The sequence below is a fragment of the Lampetra fluviatilis genome, chromosome 60, assembly GCF_964198595.1.
Source record: "Lampetra fluviatilis chromosome 60, kcLamFluv1.1, whole genome shotgun sequence".
Classification (NCBI taxonomy): Eukaryota; Metazoa; Chordata; class Hyperoartia; order Petromyzontiformes; family Petromyzontidae; genus Lampetra; species Lampetra fluviatilis.
Genome location: NC_136334.1, coordinates 8,046,466 through 8,073,469, shown reverse-complemented (window position 1 = coordinate 8,073,469; position 27,004 = coordinate 8,046,466). Strand labels below are relative to the sequence as shown.

General features: G+C 54.9%; 2 protein-coding genes across 2 annotated transcripts in view; both read right to left on the bottom strand.

The window, feature by feature from the left end:
• Positions 1 to 5,637, bottom strand: part of OCA2 (OCA2 melanosomal transmembrane protein) — a 34,919-nt gene extending 29,282 nt beyond the window's left edge. The window contains exons 1-4 of the mRNA XM_078881135.1: positions 5,443 to 5,637; positions 4,427 to 4,588; positions 3,275 to 3,544; positions 1,936 to 1,993 (exon numbers count right to left, since the gene is read on the bottom strand). Coding sequence (XP_078737261.1) covers positions 1,936 to 1,993; positions 3,275 to 3,544; positions 4,427 to 4,588; positions 5,443 to 5,633 — 681 coding nt within the window. The 5' untranslated portion in view covers positions 5,634 to 5,637. The remainder of the gene's footprint in view (positions 1 to 1,935; positions 1,994 to 3,274; positions 3,545 to 4,426; positions 4,589 to 5,442) is intronic.
• A 12,987-nt stretch (positions 5,638 to 18,624) lies between these two features.
• Positions 18,625 to 26,742, bottom strand: LOC144951011 (uncharacterized). The gene is made up of 5 exons (XM_078881242.1): positions 26,488 to 26,742; positions 22,882 to 23,902; positions 21,891 to 22,047; positions 21,219 to 21,324; positions 18,625 to 20,056 (listed from the first exon to the last, which is right to left on the bottom strand). Exons 1-5 carry the CDS (start codon positions 26,559 to 26,561, stop codon positions 20,047 to 20,049), a joined length of 1,368 nt encoding a protein of 455 aa, XP_078737368.1. The 5' UTR covers positions 26,562 to 26,742; the 3' UTR covers positions 18,625 to 20,046.
• Positions 26,743 to 27,004: the final 262 nt, after the last annotated feature.

The window sequence follows — 27,004 nt, the reverse complement described above, 5'->3', positions numbered from 1 at the left end:
GCTAACCTTAGCCTGCCTCTGAGTCCTCCACTAATGGGCTAGGGGAGGCTATCTTGGCCCGACACTGGTCAGTCGGGCCCGGTACCCAGAGTCCAGACCAGCACTGGCTCTGGCTCTGGTACCACGCCACTGGCTCGAGCCTGCGCGGTCCTGATAAGGACGGCGTACCAGGGGGAGTCCAGGGCTCTATCTCAGACGTCTTCCTCCTCCTCTTCTTTAGCTAAACATCACTCCCGAGCCTCCCGATACATTCCCCTTTTATACACCCCCCTCCCTGAGGGGTGGGGCCCCGGGGGATCGTAACGTCCGAAGCGCGGACGTCGTAGAGGGCACCTGCCCGTGCACTGACGTAGCCCCGCCCACTGTGCTTGTTTACCATAGGCTGCCATGCATAACGGGCTCTCTGTAACAGCCCTACACCTATATAAGCTCCTAGCTTGATAATGTTCTCATTCTTCGCCTGAGGACGGCTGCTTGCGTTGTGGCCGAAACGTCGTGAGAATTGTTTTATTATGTTTTATTTTTATTATTTTATTACTTCCCTTCTACGTGACTTTACCGAAAGAACCAAGAAGATGAATCCCTGCAGTCACGAAAGCTTTAAATCGAAATTTAACCGCCTCTACGGGGAGGGTTTCCACATAACTTTGAGATCCTTCAACAAGCTCCGGGATAAGAAGGCTCAGCTAATCGAGTCTCTCACCTTTCTGAAGAGCCTCCTCGCTACACCTATATAAGCTCCTAGCTTGATAATGTTCTCATTCTTCGCCTGAGGACGGCTGCTTGCGTTGTGGCCGAAACGTCGTGAGAATTGTTTTATTATGTTTTATTTTTATTATTTTATTACTTCCCTTCTACGTGACTTTACCGAAAGAACCAAGAAGATGAATCCCTGCAGTCACGAAAGCTTTAAATCGAAATTCACGGCCTCCTGCATACCAGGCGAGGTAGTTAACATCTCCTAGCCACCGTGATGATGATGAGAGAGAGAGACACGCAAACTCCAAATATACTGCTAATCCTACATAATACACGAGCATAATATGACTTTGAGACCTCCCCACCACCTACACATTCCACAAGTAGTGACTAATCCCATATCTGCATTTGCCATAAATATGCTAAATTCCTCTGTTGATATGTAAATTCCTTTGTCAAGGCGCCCTCCTCCACCGACCCAGCTTAAAAATACGCTGCCAAGCTTAGCGGTGTTCATTCGGACGCTGTCTTTCCGACAGACCTGTTATTCACCTGAGGACGGCTGCTTGTGTTGTGGCCGAAACGTCGTGAGAATTTTATTTTATTATGTTTTGTTTTTATTATTTTATTATTTCCCTTCTACGTGACTTTACCAAAAGAACCAAGAAGATGAATCCCTGCAGTCACGAAAGCTTTAAATCGAAACTGTCATACTTAAAGCAACCCTTAATCTCCATCGGGGCCACCGCTGCAGTGTGGAGACGTCACCCCAAGGGGGTCACCTGCTCTACCTACCACTGCAGTGTGGAGACGTCACCCCAAGGGAGACACGGCACTAAAGAAGGCGCTAGAGCTCTGCACATTGCTCCAGGCTGACTATTGAGAACTGGGGGGACACGCAGGACCGTGAGTCCTGTGGGTGCATAACGGCGACGGCGTCGTTCGGTTGCGTCGCGTGTCCAAGCGGGTTCCTTTTACTTAAGTAAGTCACATAGAGATCACACAAGGCAGACAATACTTGTGGGGTTCTGCCTATAAGTGCGCATGAAAGTATCATCTTTAAAAGTGTGGCAAAGCGACCGACACACCTGCTGTGTTACGTCTCTCCCCAAGGAACCCTCCCCCAAACAATGAACCTACCCCAAACAATGAACCCTCCCCCAAACTCTTCCCAATTGTCGCACACAGCAAATCCACAACGCAGGACAACCATCGTCGCCGATAGTGGATACTCACAGAGCAGATGACCACGACGACGAAGAGGCCGTAAATCTTCAGGTTGCAGAGCACGGATCTGAAAAACGACAGCCACCAGCGGGGCAAGGGAAATCTTAAATGTAACAACACCAAAAATATCGATTGGTTGCCCGGACCGCCCACACCAAAATTGTGCCACACATTTACATCGCCTTCATCCTTTAGCAAGTTTGTTTAATCAATGGACATCATGCGACGAATGTAAAGTATTTGATCAATTGAACGGGCGCGGGTGCTTGGCCGCACTGCTTTCTCGTTAAGCCATGCGGGCCTGAATAGGTTGATTACTCGCTCACAGCACTTGTCCCAACAACCTGTTAAAGGCTATACGGGGGGGCTTTGTCCTTGTACGCTCACGGCTAACATTGTTGCGCGAATATATGAACCGGTTACTGGGCGTCTGGTAGGTTAACTCTGCCTCAAATGTGGTACTTAGTGAAGCATGTAAAACATCAACACTGGGGAGGAGACAAAGACGGCCGGGCGCGGGTGCTGACTGACCATACCAACCCCCACACGTCTTACCAGCCTGCACAGGCGCCAGGGTGGCTAGGAGATGTTAACTACCTCGCCTGGTATACAGGAGATCGTGGGTTCGATCTCGACCCTGACAATGCCTGCTGCTGTATATTTGGAGTCTGCGTCTCTCTCTCTCCCCGTGGTCGCGTGGATTTCTCTCCGGGCCCTCTGGTTTTGTCCCGCCACATTTAGAATCAGCGTCACGCCCTTAGAGTATTTGGCCGCTATAGATGCCCACGTGATGATCATGATGATAATAAGCCACTTACTTCGTCGGGGCTATCATTTGTGGTAGGGAGGTCGCTTGTGAAATAAAACAGCTAAACACATGCTCGGTTCTTTCGGTAAAGTCACGTAAATAGAAAAAATAAAAATCTTAAATATTTTTTAAAAACCTAGCTATACATCTCAGCGGGCCTTACATGGTAAGATAAAATAGTTTTAGTCTATATATAATATACAAATATTTGAAATTTCGATTTAAAGCTTTCGTGACTGCAGGGATTCATCTTATTGGTTCTTTCGGTAAAGTCACGTAGAAGGGAAATAATAAAATAATAAAATTTAAACATAATAAAATCATTCTCACGACGTTTCGGCCACAACGCAAGCAGCCGTCCTCGGGTGAAGAACAGGTCTTTCCGACAGACCTGTTTATTTAATGTTTTATTTAATTAGTTCCCTTCTACGTGACTTTACCGAAATAACCAATTAGATTTAAATATTTTTTAAAGTTTGCTGCTCTTGCTACCTCTTTGCACTTGCCCCCAAGTCTGGGGGACCTTTGACCCCCGCTCACCGCAGGCGCTGCGAGGACGCGAGCCGGGCGTGCAGCCCCTCGGCCTTGTCGGCGGGGCCCAGCGAGGGTGACGAGGAGGAGGAGGAGCAGGAGGAGAACGAGAGGGGTGACGAGGAGGAGGAGGAGGATGGCGAGAGGGACAGGCCCGCCACCTCGCTGCCCAGCCGGCACCGGCTCTGCACGCCGCTGCCCTCCCGGCTGAAGCTGTCCTCCCAGAAGCCCTGATCGTCCGGTAGCCCCGGCTGCAGCGGCTGGGGCAGGGCCGGCCACCTAGGGTAGGGCGCCGCGGTGGTGAGATGTTAACTACCTCGCCTGGTCTACAGGAGGTCGTGGGTTCAATCCCAACCCTGACGCCTGCTGTGCATTTGGAGTTTGCGTGTCTCTCTCTCTCCGTGGTGAGATGTTAACTCCCTCGCCTGGTATACAGGAGGTCGTGGGTTCAATCCCGACCTTGACGCTTGCTGCTGTGTATTTGGAGTTTGCGTGTCTCTCTCCCCGTGATCGCGTGATCTCTGGGTCCTCCGGTTTTTTCCTCCACATTTAGAATCAACGTCGTGCGTTCAGATGATGTGGCTGCCAGAAATATCTGCGGGATCAGCCACTTCGTTAAGCTATCAGTCGTGGCCAGGTTGCATCTGAAAATATATCTCGGTGGGCCTTAGCTGGTCAAATAAAACATAGTTGTATAGCTTAGTTTACAGCAGAGGGGTCGGTAACCTTTCAAAGAAGGAGGAGAGCCATGTTTGAGTGTTTGTCTTTGACCCTGTCGCCTCAACAGACTGTTGGGGTAAGTGCCGTTAGCGAGGAGCACCACCACAACAACAACCATCATCACCACCACAACAACAACCACCACCACCAGCAGACACACCGAGTGATGGGATAGCACCACCACCACAACAACCATCACCACAACAACAACCACCACCAGCACAACAACAACCATCATCACCACCACTACAACAACAACCATCACTACCAGCAGACACACTGAGTGATGGGATAGCACCACCACCACCACAACAACCATCACCACAACAACAACCACCACCACAACAACAACCACCACCACCAGCAGACACACGGAGTGACGAGACAGCACCACCACAACAACAACCAACAGCTGACGTTGCGAGCGAGGCTGCGTGTCACCTGGGCGCTGCGAGCAGCGGCGTGCTCTCCGTCACCTCTCCCATCGCCACGTCTCCCATCGCCACGTCTCCCACCGTCACGTCGCCAAATCGCCCGCCCTGCTCACACCTGACGGGCGAGGGGAAGGGGCTGAGACGACTCGTCACGGACTTGAGGCGAGCTCTGTGGGGGTAACGCTGCATCGGGGTGGCCGGGAGGGTGCGGTGGTGGTGACCGCCCCGGGCCCCGCGCTTTGGGGGGTGGGTGATGTCGTGACTTGCGAGGCGACCAGCAGTAATGCCTCCACTTTAGTTCGAAGGCATCGGGGGGGAAGGGGGAGGAGGGAGGTTGCCCCGGGCCCCGCAGCCCCCCACCCGCCCCCCCCCTGCCGTGACGTGGGAGCTGCTGGACATCACAGCGACGTTTTCATCATAAAGTCTCTGAGTGAGTCTCTGAGTGAGTGAGTCTCTGAGTGAGTGAGTGAGTCTCTGAGTGAGTCTCTGAGTGAGTGAGTGAGTCTCTGAGTGAGTGAGTCTCTGAGTGAGTCTCTGAGTGAGTGAGTCTCTGAGTGATTGACTGAGTCTCTGAGTGAGTCTCTGAGTGAATGAGTGAGTCTCTGAGCGAGTCTCTGAGTGAGTGAGTCTCTGAGTGAGTCTCTGAGTGAGTGAGTCTCTGAGTGAGTGAGTCTGAGTGAGTGAGTGAGTCTCTGAGTGAGTGAGCCTCTGAGTGAGTCTCTGAGTGAGTGAGCCTCTGGGTGAGTGAGTCTCTGAGTGAGTGAGTCTCTGAGTGAGTGAGTCTCTGAGTGAGTCTCTGAGTGATTGACTGAGTCTCTGAGTGAGTCTCTGAGTGAGTCTCTGAATGAGTCTCTGAGTGAGTGAGCCTCTGGGTGAGTGAGTCTCTGAGTGAGTGAGTCTCTGAGTGAGTGAGTCTCTGAGTGAGTCTCTGAGTGAGTGAGCCTCTGAGTGAGTGAGTCTCTGAGCGAGTCTCTGCGTGTCTCCGAGTGAGTACAGTCAACGTGGGCCCCGCCTCCCCCTCACCTGGCGTTCATCAGGAGCGGCCCTGCGTTGGTGGCGAGGCGCGGGGACCTTTCGGGGCTCCTGGCCCAGCGCCTCTCCCGTCGCTTGGGGCTCGCGAGGCCCATCGCCATCGCCACTGCTCCGTGTCCAACCTCGGCCGCGTTGTTATGGCCGCCCGCCTCGCACTGCGACGACTTCGGGTCCAAGAACATTTTGTCCGGGAGGTCCTCCTCGTGGGATCTGTCCGACTGCCTTTGTCGCGTTCCCGCGGGGCTCGACTCTTTACGAAGCCCGGCGTTGGTCAAATTGTCTCTCTCTCTTTGTTTGTGGGGGGGGGGGAATTGTAATTTGTCTGTGGTAAATGATGACAATTTTATTTAAATTAACAAAAAATGTGGTTTTGTTCTTAGCTCAAGTGCGCGCAGTCGAATGTCTTGATGTGTGGAGCGCTTTGGGCAGGAAGAAAATGTTAAAAACACGTTTGATTGTTTATTTTGAGATGCCCAAGATGTTGTCTTTCACAAGGGGCCTGATTCAAACGCTCGTCTCAGCTCTTCGACGTAAATTGTCTCTCGCGTTTTTAACGTCCAAGGCCTGGGCGAGTACGACGTTGCTTGGAACGTGGCAATTTTTTTGGGGATAAAATTGTAACTTTGGGTTCAGGGCCAATTTCCTGCAACACAAAACCAGGGCAAAGAGAACACACACAGGGAGGGCGCTCAGCAAGAGGCAGGGACAAGGATCCCCTAGCAGCAGGGCACTTCGGAAACGCGTAAACACGGCGGCGGCTGCAACAACAACCACGACAACCACGAGAAACGCGCCGCCGCCTCCTCCGAGCTCTGGAGACCCCTGGAGAAGATCCCAGGCCACGCGTTGACGACGATGGTGGACACGTGGGGGAGACTCGTTGACTTTTTGAGGCTACTAACATCACATTTGTTACCACGTTACAGTGCAGTGTTAGTGCCCGTTCTTTATCCATTAAACACGATCGTCCCATGCAAGTGTTGACGTGGTTTTTGAAGCACCCACTACTTTGCTGTCGCCGTGTAATGAAGATCACTTGGCAGCTGCGGCCGCCGCTCACGACGTTTCGCCGGTTTGGGTCCTCGCTCGAGGCGTGGCGGGTTCACGATTGACGCGTGGCGGTGTTCACGCTCGACGCGTGGCGGTGTTCACTCTTGACGCGTGGCGGTGTTCACGCCACGACGCGCGCCTTCCACGACGGCAACGCTTGTGGCACGCAGCAGAAACGCGAGGGGGAAGCCCCCCCCCCCTACCCCAAAGCGCGGGGCCCGGGGCGGCCGCCCAGATTCGCCCCTTAGCCGAGGGGGCTCTGTGAGCAGTCGGTGGAGCCGTTCGCTGCACACCGCACCAGGTACTCATTTGAGGCCGAGTCGATCTAGGGGAGAACCAGGGCCGATTCAGATAATCGTCGCCGGTGTCAGCGGTGGCGCGGCGCCTCGTGTGGCGGGCCTCATTGGCGCTCGCTAACAGCACTTGCCCCAAGGGTCTGCTTAAGGCTACACGGGGGATCTTTGCCTCTGCGTTGCGGTGTGAACAAGATCACAACGTGAAGCACGCCTCCAACTCGACCCTGCCGCTGCCCCCCCCCTCTCACCTCCCTCCCCCCTCTCACACCCCTCTCACCGCCCTCCACTCACCCCCCTCTCACCCCCTCCCCTCACCCCCCCCTCTCACCCCCCCTCTCACCGCCCTCCCCTCACCCCCTCACCCCTCCCCTCACCCCCCTCTCACCCCCTCCCCTCACCCCCCCCTCTCACCCCCCCTCTCACCGCCCTCCCCTCACCCCCTCACCCCTCCCCCTCACCCCCCTCTCACCCCCTCCCCTCACCCCCCCTCTCACCCCCCCTCTCACCGCCCTCCCTCACCCCCCCTGACCTCCTCCCCTCACCCCCCCCTCTCACCCCCTCCCCTCACCCCCCTCTCACCCCCTCCCCTCACCCCCCACTCACCCCCCCTCTTACCCCCCCCCCCCTCATTCCTGGACAGCGGTCCGAGCTGCTGGGACTGCTGCTGCCAAAAGTCTCGTCACGTGGCCCCCTCCCCCATTACATGCCCCCACCCATGCCCCCCTCCACCTCATGCCCCTCCACCCCATGCCCCCACCCATGCCCCCCTCTCCCATGCCCTCTCCCCCATGCCCCCCTCCACCTCATGCCCCTCCACCCATGCCCCCCCACCCATGCCCCCCTCCACCCCATGCCCCCTCCCCCATGCCCCCCACCCCATGCCCCCCCACCCATGCCCCCCCACCCATGCCCCCTCCCCCATGCCCCTCCACCCATGCCCCCTCCCCCATGCCCCCCCACCCATGCCCCCTCCCCCATGCCCCCCACCCCATGCCCCCCCACCCATGCCCCCCCTCCACCCCATGCCCCCTCCCCCATGCCCCCCACCCCATGCCCCCCCACCCATGCCCCCCCACCCATGCCCCCTCCCCCATGCCCCTCCACCCATGCCCCCTCCCCCATGCCTCCCACCCATGCCCCCCCACCCATGCCCCCTGCCCCATGCCCCCCATCCCATGCCCCCTCCTCCATGCCCCCACCCATGCCCCCCCACCCATGCCCCCTCCCCCATGCCCCCCATCCCATGCCTCCTCCCCCATGCCCCCCACCCATGCCCCCCCACCCATGCCCCCCCACCCATGCCCCCTCCCCCATGCCCCTCCACCCATGCCCCCACCCATGCCCCCCATCCCATGCCCCCTCCCCCATGCCCCCACCCATGCCCCCCCACCCATGCCCCCTCCCCCATGCCCCATCCCATGCCCCCTCCCCCATGCCCCCCACCCATGCCCCCCCCACCCATGCCCCCCTCCCCCATGCCCCCATCCCATGCCCCCTCCCCCATGCCCTCACCCATGCCCCCCCACCCATGCCCCCTCCCCCATGCCCCCCCACCCATGCCCCCTCCCCCATGCCCCCATCCCATGCCCCCCTCCCCCATGCCCCCCCACCCATGCCCCCCCCACCCATGCCCCCCCACCCATGCCCCTCCCCCATGCCCCTCCACCCATGCCCCCCTCCCCCATGCCCCCCATCCCATGCCCCCTCCCCCATGCCCCCCACCCATGCCCCCCCACCCATGCCCCTCCCCCATGCCCCCCATCCCATGCCTCCTCCCCATGCCCCCCCACCCATGCCCCCCCCACCCATGCCCCCCCACCCATGCCCCCCTCCCCCATGCCCCCTTCCCCATGCCCCCCATCCCATGCCCCCTCCCCCATGCCCCCACCCATGCCCCACCCATGCCCCCCCACCCATGCCCCCTCCCCCATGCCTCCCACCCATGCCCCCCACCCATGCCCCCTGCCCCATGCCCCCATCCCATGCCCCCCTCCCCCATGCCCCCACCCATGCCCCCCCACCCATGCCCCCTCCCCCATGCCCCCCATCCCCATGCCTCCTCCCCCATGCCCCTCACCCCATGCCCCATCCATGGCCCCCTCCCTCGTGCCCCCCCCGACTTGGCCCGCTTCTCCATCCCGTGACCCGTTGTGGAGTAAGGCAGCAAATTTCAGACAAATCTCAAAAACATTTACACTCGATAGGTATATATACAGTAAATACATATACATATATATAAATATAGCAAAATATATATACTGTATAGATATAAAAAACATATATAGATTTAAAGATATATATTCTAAATATGTATACTGTATGGATATAAAAAATATATTAAATATATAAAATACACAAAATGTATGAAATAAAAAATATGTAAATATACGGATGCATACAAAAACACACGCACATATATAAGTATAAAGATATAAACAAATCCATCCGCACTACGAACTTTCACCTTCAACATCGTGACAGAGGAGAGTGGTGAGAGAGACACGGGAGAGAGACACGTGGGGAGAAACACGGGGAGAGAGAGACACGGGGAGAGAGACACGGGGAGAGAGACACGGGGAGAGTGGTGAGAGAGAGACACGGGGGGAGAGACACGGGGAGAGAGACACGGGGAGAGAGACACGGGGAGAGTGGTGAGAGAGAGACACGGGGAGAGAGACACGGGGAGAGAGACACGGGGAGAGTGGTGAGAGAGAGACACGGGGAGAGTGGTGAGAGAGAGACACGGGGAGAGAGACACGGGGAGGGTGGTGAGAGAGAGACACGGGGAGAGACACGGGGAGAGAGACACGGGGAGAGAGACACGGGGAGAGTGGTGAGAGAGAGAGACACTTGATTAAAGATGGAATTCAAGTCACACGTTGACTGTGCGAGCCCAAGCAGACATAGCGAGTGTCATTGCCGATGCAGCATCATGATGATGATGAATTAAAAGGCGTTAGGCGAAATCCTGAATATCGAAGGAAGCCCTTTGCCCCACCACCCATCACAACGGAGGTGCTTCGATTGCCTCGATTATGCAACAAAAAATCAACAAAGGCCTGAAGAAAATAATGAGGCTCGCATATTTGGGTCAAGGCGTTCACAAACTAAACGTGTGATGCGAGAGAGAGAGGGGGGGGGGCATGACTTAGGAACGATGTAATCGCATCATGCGGGAGGGTGCCACAGCGGGGAGACGGGATTTTCGCTCGCTCGCTCTCTCTCTCGCTTGCCACGCGGCACCAAATTGGGCCAAACTGCTGCGGGGAAGCACTCGGCGCAGGAATTACGAACGCGGTGGTGACAGAGATGTCAGTGGTGTGATGACGACGGTGTTTGTGGCGGTGGTTAATGTCGCTGTTGTCATAGCCGGCGTGCATCTTGCCAGCCAGTCCACGGCACCTGCTGAGTCTGTCCCGTGACCTCCTCCTGCACCTAGCCTGGCACAGCAGTCAACCCACGGCACCTGCTGAGTCTGTCCCGTGACCTCCTCCTGCACCTAGCCTGGCACTGCAGTTAACCCACGGCACCTGCCGGGTCTGTCCCGTGCCCTCCTGCACCTAGCCTGGCACAGCAGTCAACCCACGGCACCTGCCGGGTCTGTCCCGTGACCTCCTCCTGCACCTAGCCTGGCACAGCAGTCAACCCACGGCACCTGCTGAGTCTGTCCCGTGACCTCCTCCTGCACCTAGCCTGGCACAGCAGTCAACCCACGGCACCTGCCGGGTCTGTCCCGTGACCTCCTCCTGCACCTAGCCTGGCACAGCAGTCAACCCACGGCACCTGCCGGGTCTGTCCCGTGACCTCCTCCTGCCAGCGAGGCTTCGACACTTCACGTGGCCTCAAAGTGCACCTAGCCTGGCACGGGCGTCGTGGTGACGTCACCGTGACTTAGTGGCCTGTTGGTGTTGTCACTGGCGTGGATGATGAGTCTGTGAAAGAAAGTGCTTCAAAGAAAGCTGTCTCTGGTGTGGACCAATCAGGTTCGAAGACAATGCGAGGACTCTTAGAGCATGGGTTTGTTTGGTTTGCATGTTCACCACGAGTCGAGGCGATCAATGCAGGCATGACTCCTGGCAAAAGGTTTCAGTTTGGTGCTTTAACATCTGAACACAACTGTTTGATTGCCAGAAAGGGTAACACCCATTCTCAAAAGAGCTTTACAGCTCATCGGATTCCTCCAGTATCAATGTTCTGATTGTGGTGCTGGCCGAGAGCTGGCTTGCCCCTAGCAGTCTGTCAAGAGGCTACACGGGGCGCCTTTGTCTTTGTTAATGTGGTGGGGGGAGCGGTGGCGCAGCGGTTAGCGCCACGCTGTGCTTCAAACCCGGCCACCCGAGTTCCATTCCCGCTCACGGCCAACACCGGCGACGATTATCTAAATCGGTGCTGGGCCTCCCCTAGGTAGACTCGGCCTCAAACGAGTACCTGGCGCGGTGTGTAAACATCGCCACTGGGGAGACAAAGGCGGCCGGGCGTGGTGCTAGCCACCCACCCCCTCGTGTGCCGTTCCGGTCTTCAGAGGTGCTCGCTCACAGCACTTGCCTCAAACGTCTATGAAGGCTACACAGGGGATCTTTGTCTTTGTACATCCACAGTCGTCTCGTCGCTCCACTGCTGGATGAGGGCCTCTCTCTCAGTGTCATCATCACCACCACCGTGGTCGCTCCACTGCTAGATGAGGGCCTCTCTCTCTCAGTGTCATCACCACCACCACCGTGGTGGCTTCACTGCTGGATGAGGGCCTCTCTCTCTCAATGTCACCACCACCACCGTGGTGGCTTCACTGCTGGATGAGGGGCCTCTCTCTCTCAGTGTCATCACCACCACCACCGTGGTCGCTTCACTGCTGGATGAGGGCCTCTCTCTCTCTCTCAGTGTCATCACCACCACCGTGGTCGCTTCACTGCTGGATGAGGGGCCTCTCTCTCTCAGTGTCATCATCACCACCACCGTGGTGGCTTCACTGCTGGATGTAGATCAGTGGGGCGATGTCTCCACCCTGGGCGTGTTCCCCAATCCGCGTTGTCGAGGCAGACCGTGGCACGATATCTGTCGCTGCTTTTTGATCTTTAGGCAACGTTTAACTTTAGAAGTTTTAGAAAACAAAGTGTTGTAAGTTATGGACGGCGTTTTAAGTAACGCGTTTATTGTTTAACATGTCCTTAATTCTAATCGACGACATATTACGTCTACGTTTGATCATTTGACAACGTATTTAAATGCCGGTTATTTTATTCACATGTTGGATACTTTAACTTGTTCATCTGCTGTTAACGATCAAACATATAATACCGCGGCAAATCAAACGTAAAGTATGTACGCAGTCGAACATAACAACACATGGCGTAGTTCACGTGAATGAAATACGACTGATATTCAACAACACAATCTTGTGACTCGTGGGTGCGTCTTACGATGCGTGCGCGAGACGAGATTTGTTGAACTTTCTTCGTCTTTCTTGGGCGTGCGTCTTAAAATCGGCAGCGTCTTATAATCCCGATTTAAATAAATACACATTACATATAATCTCCCCCCCTCCACCCTGAATGACAATGCCCACTGACAGTGGTGATGCTGATAATGATAATGATGACAGCTAAACTAATATTACTCTTTGGTTCTTTCGGTAAAGTATAACATACCTAATGAAGATTAAAACGAATATCGTTCGTACAACGTGCGCGGGTAGCCTCACCTTGTCGGAGTTGGAGCATTGAATGATGACAACTTGGGACTCGAGGAGGAGAGAGGAGGGGGGGGAGATGAAGGGAGAGAGGAGAGGTGAGAGGGAGTGGAGGGGGGAGAGACAGCGCAGAGGGATGAGAGGAGAGGGTTGAGAGGGTTGAGGGAGAGGAGCGCGTGGAGAGGGAATGGTTGGGAGAGAGGGGAGAGTAGAGAGAGGGTGAGAGAGAGAGAGAGAGATGTGACAGAGGGGGGAGAGAGAGGGGGGGAGAGTGGAGAGAGAGAGGGTGAGAGAGAGAGAGGGGGCTGAGTCGAGATAGGGGAGGCCCGGGACCGGTTCGGATAATCGTCGGCGGTGTCGACCTTGAGCTGGGATCGAACTGGGGGTGAACGGGTTCGTAGCGCAGCGCGCTAACCACTGCGCCACCGCTCCTCAATTGTACACTAAATATGCAGTACCTTCCTTTAAAAAAAAACAGAGGGGGGAGAGCAGAGAGAAATGGTGAGAGAGAGGGGGAGAGTGTAGAGAGAGAGAGTGAGGGGGGGGGGGTACATAAAGGAAAGCATTAAAAAACAAACAAACAAAAGCGAAATGATGAACGAAGCAAAGTGCCGACTACACCGAGCATCTTCTTATCTCCTCTGATCGAGAGAGGGTGAGAGAGGGTGAGGGGGGAGAGTTTAGAAAGATGGGGTGAGTTTTGAGAGAATGTGAATAGTGAATGCATAAATGTGAATGCAGTGAGAAACCGTGAATGACTTCCATGTGAATGAGTGAGACGTGAACGAATGAGACAATGTGAATGAGTGAGATAACGTACGGAGAGAGAATCACGGGGCCTGGAGCAGTGTGACTTGCAGACGACACAGCCGTGGAGTCAGCAGCACCACTCCCTCGCGTGCTGCTAACGCCACTTGCCCCACCGGTCTATTGAGGCTATACGGGGGATCTTTGTCTGTGCGTGTGTGTGTGAAAGTGGGGAGCCGTGACTCGGCTTCGATTCCCTGCTCACGGCCAACACCGGTGACGATTATCTGAACCGGTCCTGGGCCTCCCCTAGGTCGACTCGGCCTCAAATGAGTACCTGGTGCGTAGTAAACATCGCCACTGGGGAGACAAAGGCGGCCGGGCGTGGTGCTGGCCACCCACCGCCTCGTGCGCCTTGCCGGCCTTAACAGGTGCTCGCTAACAGCACTTGCCCCTACAGTCTGTGGAGGCTATACGACAAGACGGTCTGTAACGGGGAGCTTTGTCTTTGTCACGGTGCGCTAACCACTGCGCCACCGCTCCGACACACATCGACTCTTGAACACAATCACACTTAACCGCACCACTGGAACAAAGATAAAGACGAAGATCCCCCGTGTAGCCTTACCAGACTGTTAGGGCAAGTGCTGTTTAGCGAGCAGCAGCACCTGTGAAGGCCGGCACGGCACACGATGGGATCGGGTGGCCAGCACCACGCCCGGCCACCTTTGTCTCCCCAGTGACGATGTTTATTGCACGCCGCACCAGGTACTCATTTGAGGCTGAGTCGACCTAGAGGGAGGCCCAGCGTCGGTTCAAAACATTCCCCACGGGAGCACGTGCACGCGCGCATGGGGGTGGATGGGTTTTCCGAACGTATCAGGCAGGGCTTCAGCGTCTACACGGGCAGATGCCTGGGACGCATTTGGCTGATACAGAGGCAGGCGGATTCCATTGGTCTGTGTGTGGTGTCACATGTGTGGTGTGTGTGTGTCACATGTGTGGTCCGCGTGTCACATGTGTGGTCTGTGTGTCACATGTGTGGTGTGTGTGTGTCATATGTGTGGTCTGCGTGTGTGTCACATGTGTGGTGTGTGTGTGTCACATGTCTGTCACATGCACGCATGCCAGAGCCCAGTCACGATACCCAAGGTGCACACGTGACCCACACTCTGTTGAACCTCCCCCAGGACGGAGTGGACTATAACAGATTTTAAGATAGAAAGCAAGTTGAGGTCAATGCACAACACACTTTTATTTGTACCCAAAAGTATTAAATACATTATATTGACCCCCAGAATTAATCACATCTGATGTGCTCAATACCAGTGGGCGGTTTCCTTCCAGTGTGTTCAAGTGTCTTGATGCAAGCCGCACACTTTTATTGAGCACATCAAATGTGATTCATTCTGGGGTCAAAATAATGTATTTTCTACTATTGAGTGCGAATAAAAGTGTGTGGTCTTTGGAAAAAAATATTTGTTTACCGTAAAAAAATATATATATGACATTCTTTTTTTTAGTCTCATTGTTATTTACTTAATTAAGACTTCAATGTAAATTCTGGTAATTTTCACACAGTAAGATTATGTAATGTTGAAGTTCAGTTGTGTGTTGGCTCTCCAACACACAACCGATTAGTGCTGTACTAGTATACTACACTACACTATACACTACACACTAGTGCTGTACTAGTGATGAATTGGCCACGTTCTGTTTACGTGACACTAACCCTTACTCGTTGGCTGTGTCGGGTGTTGGCGGGTTTAACGACACATTTATATAATTACGCGATCTAACCCAAAACACCTCTATTTTGGATGATATTGGTCGCGAAAGCCTTCGTGTTAAACTGCATTTACATTCCGTTGACCCCAGAATGAATCAAATTTGATTCGTTAAACATTTTAAATAAATCTTGTAAATTGCATTTTCGATTTTTAGTTTAAGCGATTTCATTTATTAATTGTAATCTTGTGCATACGTATAAATTCATTCTAAGATCTAAATCCAGACAATAACAATAGTCAATTGTTGTCTGGATAATCCTAATATATTTGAAACAGTGAAATAAAAAATGTTCGTGAAGAATCCACGAAGAGAGGCCCAGGATCGGTGGGACCTGAAGCGGTTCTTTAAACGAAATCTTGAATCGTCTCGGAGGGCGACGATGAGTTTGTGTGTGGAAAGTGTCAACTCGTGAGACTTCGGAGATCCGACGATATTAGGCGTCAAAGATATGAAAGAATATAAACAAGACAGCAGGGCAAGTTAAATACAAGTGGGAAATAACAAAAATAGAATCTCACCCAGATGGAGTGGAACAATATAGAGACCCATAGACTCACACAAAGACCCATACATAGAGACCCACAGACTCATTGAGAGACCCATAGACTCACACAAAGACCCATAGACTCACATAGAGAAGCATAGACTCACACAGAGACCTATATTCTCAGAGACCTATATTCTCATAGAGACCCGCAGACTCACGCAGAGAACCATAGACTTAGTCAGAAAACCATAGAGACCCATAGCATCACACTCAGAGACCCATAGACTCACACAGAGACCCATACATAGAGACCCACTGACTCACTCAGAGACCCACTGACTCGCTCAGAGATCCATAGACTCAGACGCATAAACTCACACAGAGAACCATACACAGAGTCCCACAGACTCACACAGAGACCCATAGACTCACACAGAGACCCACAGACTCACACAGAGACCCACAGACTCACACAGAGACCCATAGACTCACACAGAGACCCACAGACTCACACAGAGACCCATAGACTCACACAGAGACCCATACATAGAGACCCACAGACTCACTCAGAGACCCACAGACTCACACATAGACCCATAGACTCAGACGCTTAGACTCACACAGAGACAAATACACAGAGACCCACATACTCACTCAGAGACCCATAGACTCACACAGAGACCCATACACAGAGACCTACAGACTCACTCAGAGACCCATAGACTCACACATAGACCCATAGACTCAGACGCACAGACTCACACAGAGACAAATACACAGACACCCACTCAGAGACCCACAGACTCACACAGAGACCCACAGACTCACACAGAGACCCACAGACTCACACAGAGACCCACACACAGACCCATACACAGAGACCCAGAGACTCACACAGAGACCCATACACTCACTGAGGCTAGGGCGGAATGTATGAGGATGGGGGGGGGGGAGGTCCGTGCCCACCAGCGACTCGCTGGCAGCAGCAGCAGTTTAACGGGAGCTCACGTGGGGATCTGAGAGTGGAGCCGTGTGATGGGAAGGCGTTGGACGAAACCCAGCAGAGAGCTCTGATCTCTTATCTAATGCCTCGGCTTGCGGCTCATAATCCTCCCATTAAGGCATCGAGTGTTTTGGGTGGCCTCTGCATCGTGTTACATTCCTGGTTAATGCGCTGTAGTGTTGTGTTCAATCAGACACAGACCTTACTCACAGCTAACCACTCAACTCCATCACAGTCTCTGCAGCTAACCACTCACTGCTGCCACAGAGAAGACTCAGGACTAAAAGATCAAAAATGTGCCGACTCGTTCGTGAATGCTGGCGCAACTAAAAGGTGGGGGGGGCTGGGTGGGGTGGGGGGCAATACATTAAATTCTCACTCTGGTCATATGTTCGCATTGTTCCAGTCACGCAGCAATCGGCTCACTGACCCAGAGGTCACGGGGCCGCATTGCAGTGGACACGTGAAATCCCGCCCGGTGCTCACTCACTCACACCACTCACCCACCCACCGCGCGCTCACCCCACGTGGTACAAAAGCGCCGTCACACGCAGCTCACAAGACCAGCAAACTGGGCAAGCCAGTCCCGCCCTCCAATCCAAGTGAGCCTCCTCCTCCCCCCCCCCCCGTGACTTTGTCAAGGACGAGTGTAAGTTCTCAGCTATATTAGCTGCAGACGCCCCGTGCATAACAAACAAAACCCCAAAAAAATCCACTCGGAACGCACGCCCGATTTCGGGCACTCGCAAAAGCTGCGTTCATCCCGGACAGAAGCATTGGGATGGCGGGCGGCCACCACCACGAACAGACGAACAGGTCACCACGCACGAACAGACGAACAGGTCACCACGCACGAACAGACGAACAGGTCACCACGCACGAACAGACGAACAGGTCACCACGCACGAACAGACGAACAGGTCACCACTCACGAACAGACGAACAGGTCACCACGCACGAACAGACGAACAGGTCACCACTCACGAACAGACGAACAGGTCACCACGCACGAACAGACGAACAGGTCACCACTCACGAACAGACGAACAGGTCACCACTCACGAACAGACGAACAGGTCACCACACACGAACAGACGAACAGGTCACCACTCACGAACAGACGAACAGGTCACCACTAACGAACAGACGAATAGGTCACCACACACGAACAGGTCACCACGCACGAACAGACGAACAGGTCACCACTCACGAACAGACGAACAGGTCACCACGCACGAACAGACGAACAGGTCACCACTCACAAACAGACGAACAGGTCACCACTCACGAACAGACGAACAGGTCACCACTCACTAACAGACCGTCACGCACGAACAGGTCGTCACGGGATGCCGCAACGACGTGGTGGGCGACGAGAAAGGGACGACGCAAAACTTCAACTGCACCGCTGCATCGTCCACCGAAACCGCGACCTTCAATTCGGCACCGTCGCCACCGTCGCACCGGACAAAACGACAAAGCTTGCCCAGCCTGCATCGCACACAACGCGCCACACACACACACATCATCATCATCTTCTGTAACCCTGGCAGCAACGTCACCATAATCCCCCTCTTGCCGCTGCTGCTGCCGCTGCTCAGCTGACAAGTCACACGCACCGGCGGGTCATCGCCGGCGCGTCGAGCCGACAGCCCCCTACTTCCCAAGCGATGGTGCAGCCGCCGCCTTCACACACAACACAAAGGCCACGTGCTTCTCCCTCCGATCCACCGTGGCAGCCCCCCCCCCCCCCCCCCCCCCCCGCAAGTCGAACTACACGCAAGCCTGAGCCCTGCTGATGAGCCGCTCTATGTCGAAACCGGTTCAGTTTTGCTCGTGCTCTGGATTGAAAAATTAGTTGCGTATTGAAAATAATTTCTTTAGAACTCAATCGAGATCTGTGTTTAGTGTTGTCCTTGCCCCCCCCCCACCCACGCCTCCGATGAGCACGGTTGGCTACGTACGGCGCAAAAGAAGTCCAACGCACATGCGGAATGAATCGATGCAAGGCCGTGCTGGCTGATGGGTTGTGGTTGTCAGAAACACGCGTGAAATCAGCGACACGGAGAGCCATTTTCGTGAAATTAAATTCAACTTTATTTATCCCGCGCCACCGTTTCCGCGCGGGCGAGAGGGAGTGACGAAGGAACCCCACAAAAAGTAAAATCGTCGGCGGCGTTGCGACATTTTGACGACGAGCAAAATCGCGATGCGCTTCGTCGCAATCTTCCACGTTTGGGCGGCAGGAAGATCGGAAAAGAAAAGAACGGTGAAAAAGTTACGGTCACCCGGTAATATTCGATGGCACGCTGTGCGCAGCGCACAACTGTTTTCTTTGGGTCAGTGCCACTCCGGAAAAGCCAATTCGTACCGTGGACTTTCCACGAAACTTGCTCCGAGGTTTGCCAAGCGCAGACGAGGGGCATCCCGCGTCTGGGTTGAGCAGCGACACGCACGGACCGTCAGCGCCAGCTCAGGAGTGCCTCGGTTGCCTGTCGAGACTTTTCTTTTCGCAGGGGGCTCCTACGAGAACGTGAGCGGCAATCTCCACAAATACAGTCGAGACAATCGATTATCCGGTGGCTTCGGATTTTCAAAAGCGCCAGATAATTACTAATCACACCATAATTTAACTTTGCTTATTTTTGCACATTCATGAATGAAGTTATGCTTTTAGGTGTTGTTTTTTTAGAGTTTTTAATTCGTTTACCACGTGAAATTGGCATAAATAAACAAAGACCAAAATAAATATCCGACTTTAAAAAGTTGCTGAATTTACTGCACCGTACTTACATCTTCAATTTCAAAGACTCTGCCTGTGGTGCTGTATACACGTGCAGTATTGTCATTGTTTAAGTTGTATGTAGTGTATAATGTACCGTACCGTAAACAATATTTAACATTGAAATCAAGCGTAGCTACTTTTTTCGTCACGAGCACGGTGCCGATCGCCAGACTGGTTACCGGCTTTCGAACGGTTTTGCCGAATTCGCCGGATCGGCCCAGGACCGCCGGATAACGTTGGAAGCTGCCGGATAATCGATGACCGACTGTATTTTGCTACTGGCTGGCTTTCCGTGGTTGCGCTGCGTAGCTCTTCAACGCGATTCCGGGTTGCACCGGAGGGAGCTCCGGTCAGTGTTTGGTCGACTCTTCCATTGCCGGCCGTTCGTCTTGGAAAAACGTGGGCGTCGCCCACACTTCACCCGACCGCACGTCGCGATCCGCCGATGAGCTACACGCGATGATGTACCCACGTGTGTCGCGCCGTAACTCTGCGAGTCGGTGAAAGTTATAGAAAATACGCGAAAGGAAAGCATTGCCACACGTGGTTTTATACAGGGTACGCCCATGCACCTATTTTAATGGTCGACACACGAACACAAACGTTTAAATTAAGGGGTTTGGGTGACGTGGCGGTCACGTCAAGAGCCACGGAGCCTGCACCGTCGGAGGGGGGGGCCTTGGTTTGAATCCGGGTCCCATCCGCCCCCCGCGATTCAACCGGCTCCCCGGGTGACGAGCTCCCGTGTGGTCACCATGCGCTGCGGACAGAGACGCGTCGCCGAGAGGTTTGACGCGGGTTGTACAAGAAAAATACATTCGCTTAAAACGTACCTGGTTCAGCCTGCCATTCGCTGATTACATCTTGAGAGCAAATGTTACAAGGCACACGGTTGTAGACTAACCCCGTTACTTTTTTTATTGCGCGGTTTTAACGATTGATTGGAGGATAATAATTAACGTACGGGGGGGGGGAAGGGAGGGGGGGCATAACTTTTAGAAAGGCCACTTCAAAGAAATAGAAGTTTTTAATGATTTATTGAAGATGTAATAAACGTGCTCCGCCGTTGTTAAAACAACTCCCGTTGCCGAGAGATGGAACCGAGGGAAAAACCCCGGCCTGCAAGTGCAGAGACGCTAACCACGACACCGCAGGAGCATCCCCCACGTGCACGCTTTTGCCACGTGGCGGCTAAGTGGGCGACAATTTACCGCCCCCCGCACTTTGACAAGACGGTGGTGGCGGTCGCGGATTGCATCGTACGGCGCCTCCGATGGCTGCGGGGTGTAGGTGACGCGATTGCGAGCGGCACGAGAGGCGCGTTGGGAAAGCAATCGATTCTCGCGCGGCACAAACCGATCCCGACCGGTCAGCCCTCGCACGCCCAGTGCCGAGTGAGGCCACGCGCGCGTGTGAAGAGCGTCGTTGGAACTGCTTGTTGCGTGTTAGTTTGTTGTCCTTCCCCCGCACCTCCGACTAGCACGGTTGGCTACGTACGGTGCGAAAGAAGTCCAACATTCGTACACATTCCGCTTACACGTTGAGAGTATGCGAGAGGGCATGTGTATGTGTGCGTGTCTATGCATGGTACGTTCGACTGTAATCCTTTGCGTTCACCATGTGTGTATGTACACACAGGGTGCTTCAAAAAAATGTTTTAACACTTCTGAGAATTTGCAACAACACCACGAGAAATGTGCCCCCGGGATCTGGAGACCACCTGGAGAAGATTCCAGGCCACGTGTTGACAACGATGGCGAACAAGTGGAAACTCTTTGATTAACATGCACATTTGTTATCATGTTACAGTGAATTATAATCCGTTATTTTTTCCATTAAAAACGACAGTCCCATATAAGTGTTAACAAATAATGTGGAGCACCCTGCGAGTATGTACTGCACGTTCACTCGTATTCCATCACCAGCGGGGGTCCCAGGCCGGCCTGGCGCTCAGCAGCGACCGCGGCTGGAGGCCGTGGACACGATCGCCACGGGACCCAAAGGAGCTGGACGCACGGGTGCTTCCCTCTGCGACACACGCACACGCAGCAATGACAAAGATCGCCGTGTAGCCTCCACGGGCCGTGGGGGCAAAGTGCTGTCAGCGAGTGGCACCGATTAAGGTCGGGACCGTCGCACGGAGGAAGCGGCGGCCGGCTACCTTCATCTCCCCAGCGCTGATGTTTTATACACATCGCACCAGCTACTCGTTTAAGGCTCGGCGGACCGGGAGGAGGCCCAGGACCGGTTCAGAGATACGTCACCGGTGTTAGCCGTGAGCGGGAATCGAACTCGGGTCGCCGAGTTTGCAACGCGGCGCTAAGCGCTACACTACCGCTCCCCACCCATAGACACACACAATAACGCACATAAATGCACGCACATACACCTACGAAAAGACAAAGATCCCCCGTATAGCCTCAGAAGACTGTTGGGGCAAGTTCTGTTAGCGACCACCTATGGAGGCCGGCAAGGCACACGAGTGGGTGGGTGGCCAACGCCACAACCGACCGCCTTTGTCTCCCCCGCAAATACATCCATCGACACACTCGCACACACAAAGTCAGACGGACACACAACAAAGACTGACGTACCGGTGGCTCGGCCCTGGGACTTGGACCTGTGCGAGGCTGGCCGGGAGGATGACAACGGGGGCAGGGGCTGCCCCGTGAGACGCGCGTGGTCACGCAGCTGCTCGGCGCGCCGCAACCCGGGGGACACCTTGGCCGCCTCGAGCCGCTTCAGCAAGGCCTGGCGGCACATGGCACAGCGGCGCGCGCGCACACACAGCACGCACACACGCACGCACGCACGCACACACGCAGCACGCACACACAGCACGCAGCACGCACACACGCACGCAGCACGCACACACACAGCACGCACACACGCAGCAGTGGACGGTGTGTACTGCCCGCGTGGACATGCCGACCGGAAACGTGGACATCAACGCTAAATCATTTGTTTTAGATAGGTTGCGATGAGGCACTTACATCTCAAATTGGTACATTTGAAAGGGCAACCCCGTTGGCAGGTGTAGTAACGAGACGTGTGCCGGGTGCCGGGTGTCCACGTTCGCCGCTGCATCTCAAAAGCGCCGCGGGCGGCTCGCCGTTCATTTCATTTCGAGAGGCGTCGTGGCGGCGCCGTTGTTTTTAAAGACGTCGTTACTCACCGCAGACAACCACAGCGACACGACCGCAACTCTACGATAGCTGGCGCCAAACTGTGTCACACGCCCTCCCACATGGCCTTGTACGTGTGCACGTTGAATTTGTTCTGCGCTGTACGTAGCAAACCGTGCTAATCGGAGGTGCGGGAGGTCTCGGTACGAATAACGTTACTTTAGTTTTTCGTCTACGCCATCGGAACGGAATCGTAAGATGACGTGCACGTAGTTATCAGAACGGGACCGGGTTCAACAGGCTGCTTGCAGTTTCATAACGCTACACCCACATTACAAACATACGCAACTGGACGACTTAACAATAAAATTCGCACCTCCAATTCGCGCGGTTGGCTAAGTACGGTGTGAAAGCAGTTCAACGTACATACGAACAACAACATCTCTGCGTGCATCCTCACATAATTGGCTCTCTCGATGCGCATGTGCTCTCTCTGCCGGTTCTTGGCGGAGGGGCTGGCACGAGCGCCCAGCACCGGCGCCGGCGCCGCCTCGCGGCAGGGCCTCCCGGCGCAATCCCTGCCGCCTCTCCCCACTCCTCCACCTCCCCGTACTCCTCCCCCCGCCGGCCCCGGCGCCGTCGACTTGTGGCAGAGCTCGCGCAGCAGCCGCCGATTCTCTCGCTCGATGCGCTCGCACTCGGCGTTGTTGAACGAGAAATTCCGTCTGCCCGCCGACGTCCGCCGGCTCCCGGCGCCGGCGGCAGCGACGGCGCCCGGCGCGCGCCCCCTTCTCTCGCTCAACACCGACCGCAGCAGGTCGTCAAACTCCTCCTCGCCGCCGTCACCTTCCCGTTTGCCGGCGCCCGCCGGCGTCGCCGGATCCTTGCGAGCGGCCAGCGGACGCTCGCGCCCGCGCAGACGGAAGTTCAGGTTCTCCTGCCGCGGCGGCGGCCGCCGGTCGTGCCGCCGGCGCGCGTCCCGGGGGCTGCTGCCGGCGGACGAGAGCGGCGTCACGTCGGTCACGCTGCCGCCCGACTCGCTGCCGCAGGCGCCGTCGCGAGCCGGCGCGGCGCCTCCGAGGCATTCTCCGCAGTGCGCCACCGACTCGGCGCGCAGCCGGCGCAGCCGCTTGCGCGCCTCCTCCAGGCAGTCGTCGAAGTCGTCCGAGTAGCACTCGTCGTCCCCGGCTCTCGGAGTCCCCGTCGGGATTTTCATTTCCAGTTTCGCGCGACGGTTCGGCCCCTTCCGGCAGGCGGCAGACGACGTCGGGTCCGAGTCGGAGTCGTCGGAGAGAAGAGGAGGAGTGGTGACGCTCTTCCTGCCTGGGGAGCGAGCCCGGGGCGAGCGGCCGTAGCTGTTGAAGCTGCTGCTGCTGCTGCTGAAGCTGCCGCTGCTGCTGCTGCTGCAGTCGTCGTCGCTGTGGGTGGGAGGCGATCGCTTGCCCTCTCCCTTGTCGAGCGGATTGGCTGGCATCTCGAGCCTGTGTTGTGCACAGAAGACGTTATTTACACAAACGTCACCTCAAATGTACAGCATCAAGTCAAAGATAAAGTTTATTTCACTTGTTACACGGATGATCCCTCGATCAGTGGTGCGTAAGCGCAGCAGCAACACAACAAAGACGAAAACATCACTAATTGCGGTTTTAACTTGAACATTATCGAGGTCCTGCATGGAGTTCCCGGAGTCCAAGGGGGCTGTGCCATCGGCAAAAAAGTTTCTGTCAGAGCGCACATTGCAGATGCCCAGATTGTTGGCGTGAAGAAAAACAAACTTTATAGTTGCCCGGCACAGAGCCCTGGGGAACTCCCTTAGCCATGGGGGTTCTGCCAGGTGGCCTAATGTTGACGGAGATGACTGGAAATCGGTCAGAGATGTTGCACGTGGAGTTGATTTCGCAATCTGAAATGTGTTTGGCATTTTAGCCTTTCAACGCGACAGCAGTGAACTGGTGTCAAACGCTTTGGACAAGTCGAGGAGTGGTGTAGTGTGTGGTTGTGGAATGTGTGGTTGTGTGTAGTGGTCTAGTGTGTGGTTGTGTGTAGTGGTGTAGTGTGTGGTTGTGTAGTGGTGTAGTGTGTAGTGGTGTAGTGTGTGGTTGTGTGTAGTGGTGTAGTGTGTGGTGGTGTAGTGTGTAGTGGTGTAGTGTGTGGTTGTGTGTAGTGGTGTAGTGTGTGGTTGTGTGTAGTGGTGTAGTGTGTGGTGGTGTAGTGTGTAGTGGTGTAGTGTGTAGTGGTGTAGTGTGTAGTGGTGCAGTGTGTGGTTGTGTAAGCAAATGCCATTTTCAATCAACAGATGGATAAAGGCATCTGCACGAATGGGTTTGTCTTCTTCTTTGAACCATACTTCACCACGCTGGTATATGCGTGTGGCTGACACGTAAACCTGTCCACCCCTTACCAGTGCCCGACTTCATCACAGACCACTTCAGATCTTTATAGGTTACCCCGTGCCCCTTATACATCTCTACGTTCATTCTACAAAGTCCCATCATCACAAGGGAGAAACACAAAGACATTTTTTCTTGTCGTTTCCCGTTTTGATACGGCCGGCACAAGAACACGGAGTGTGTCCTGCATTGTGCAGATAGGTTAGATGCCGCTACTCAGCTGCAGATCCACGACGATTACAATGCTCACACATCCACGTGTTGTCGAGCACGAGGCGAGAGCGTCAGCGGAGGCGTGGGGCAGTAACAACAACAAAGAGCTTTCGTGACTGCAGGGATTCATCTTCTTGGTTCTTTCGGTAAAAGTCACGTAGAATGGAAATAATAAAAATAAAACATAATAAAATAATTCTCACGACGTTCTTTTGTCAAGGCGCTCTTCACCCCTCCATCCCAGCTTAAATAGTCGCTCCAAGCCTGGGGCTTGTCATTCAGACTGTCTCCTCGACAGACCTGTTCTCCACCTGAGGACGGCTACTTGCGTTGTGGCCGAAACGTCGTGAGAATTATTTAATGTTGTATTTTTATTATATTATTATTTCCATTCTACGTTACTTTACCGAAAGAACCAAGAAGAACAACAAAGAGCTTTACAGCTTATCGGATTCGGATAATTTTATTTCTATTATTATTTCTATTTTTTTACCTACGTGACTTTACCGAACAAACCTACGGGTACTCATCGGATTCATTCCTCCGTTGTAGGCAACTCTTGATTCCCTATCGCGTGATGTGCCCCCCCCCACTTCGTACTTGTGGGGTCGTTCGTTCATTGCGCAGCGTTCGCAACGAACCGATCAACAACATCAACAACATCAAGCGCCGTCACGCCACTGTGGCTTGTGCCAGGCTAGGTGCACACCTCTGAGGGGGGCGGAACCCCGAGGTTGTCAACGGGGTTGACGGCGATGACCGGCGCGGGGAAGTATGGTCAAGTAAGGCCTCGTAGCGCGCATGGAAAGTCATTAGACGATTTAAAAATATATATTTTGAGCAGGGAAGGACGCCCTGAGCTATCTTCATAGATCTTTTGTCAGAAGCGACCTGGCCACAAATGATGGCCCCAGCTTCGTGTCTTATCTCCGTGTGGAGATTTGTTATATCGACCTCGTCCTCTTGAACTGCGCGCGGCTCTACATGTGTAAGGGACGACCCGGAGACACGCAGACTCCAAATATACAGCAGCAGCAGGCGTCAGGGTCGGGATGGAACCCACGACCTCCTGCAGACCAGGCGAGGTAGTCAACATCTCTTAGCCACCGTGATGATGATGAGAGAGAGATACGCAAACTACAAATATACAGCAAGCAGGCGTCGTCAGGGTCGGGATCGAACCCCTGCTATACCAGGCGAGGTAGGCTCACCACCTCGCCACACGTGTGTGTGGTGTGTGCGTGTGTTGTGTGTGTGTGGTGTGTGCGTGTGTTGTGTGTGTGTGGTATGTGTGTGTGTGGTGTGTGTGGTGCGTGTGGTGTGCGTGTGGTGCGTGTGTGGTGTGTGTGTTGTGTGTGTGTGTTGTGTGCGTGATATTTATTCTTTAAGTTTCAAACGGCCGAGTGTGAGCGTTAGTCGTCGTCGTTGTTGCGAGCGGCGCTCGAAGGCCGCGCACGGCGCACCTGGCGGGCGGAGACGGCGACTCGCGGGCGCCGTCCGAGTCGAAGAAGGAGTCGAGACCCGCGCCTTGCTCCATCGAGTCTCGGGGACTCGCGGGTTGTTAGCGACTCGGGGGGCTGTTGAGCGACGACGACAACAACAACGAAGACGACGACTCGGGGTGGAGGAGGAGGGGGTGGGCTGGAGGGGGTCAAACGGTCGCCGTCCGGCGCCCGCTCGCGACTCGGAAACCGCCGCGATTCAAACTCCCCCCCCCATCACCCCCACCCCTCACCCCCCCCCATCACCCCCCCCATCACCCCCACCCCTCACCCCCCCCATCACCCCCACCCCTCACCCCCCCCCCATCACCCCCCCCATCACCCCCACCCCTCACCCCCCCCATCACCCCCACCCCTCACCCCCCCCCATCACCCCCCCCATCACCCCCTACTCCTCCCCATCACCCCCACCCCTCACTCCCCCCCCATCACCCCCCACTCCCCCCATCACCCCCACCCACTCCCCCCCATCACCCCC

Excerpts from the sequence above, each read along its gene's own strand:
- LOC144951011 (XM_078881242.1), bottom strand. The coding sequence starts at position 26,561 with ATGGAGCAAGGCGCGGGTCTCGACTCCTTCTTCGACTCGGACGGCGCC. Across the intron at positions 23,903-26,487 it reads TCGCCGTCTCCGCCCGCCAG|GCTCGAGATGCCAGCCAATC; the intron begins GTGCGCCGTGCG and ends TGCACAACACAG. Across the intron at positions 22,048-22,881 it reads GCATCGAGAGAGCCAATTAT|GCCTTGCTGAAGCGGCTCGA; the intron begins GTGAGGATGCAC and ends ATGTGCCGCCAG.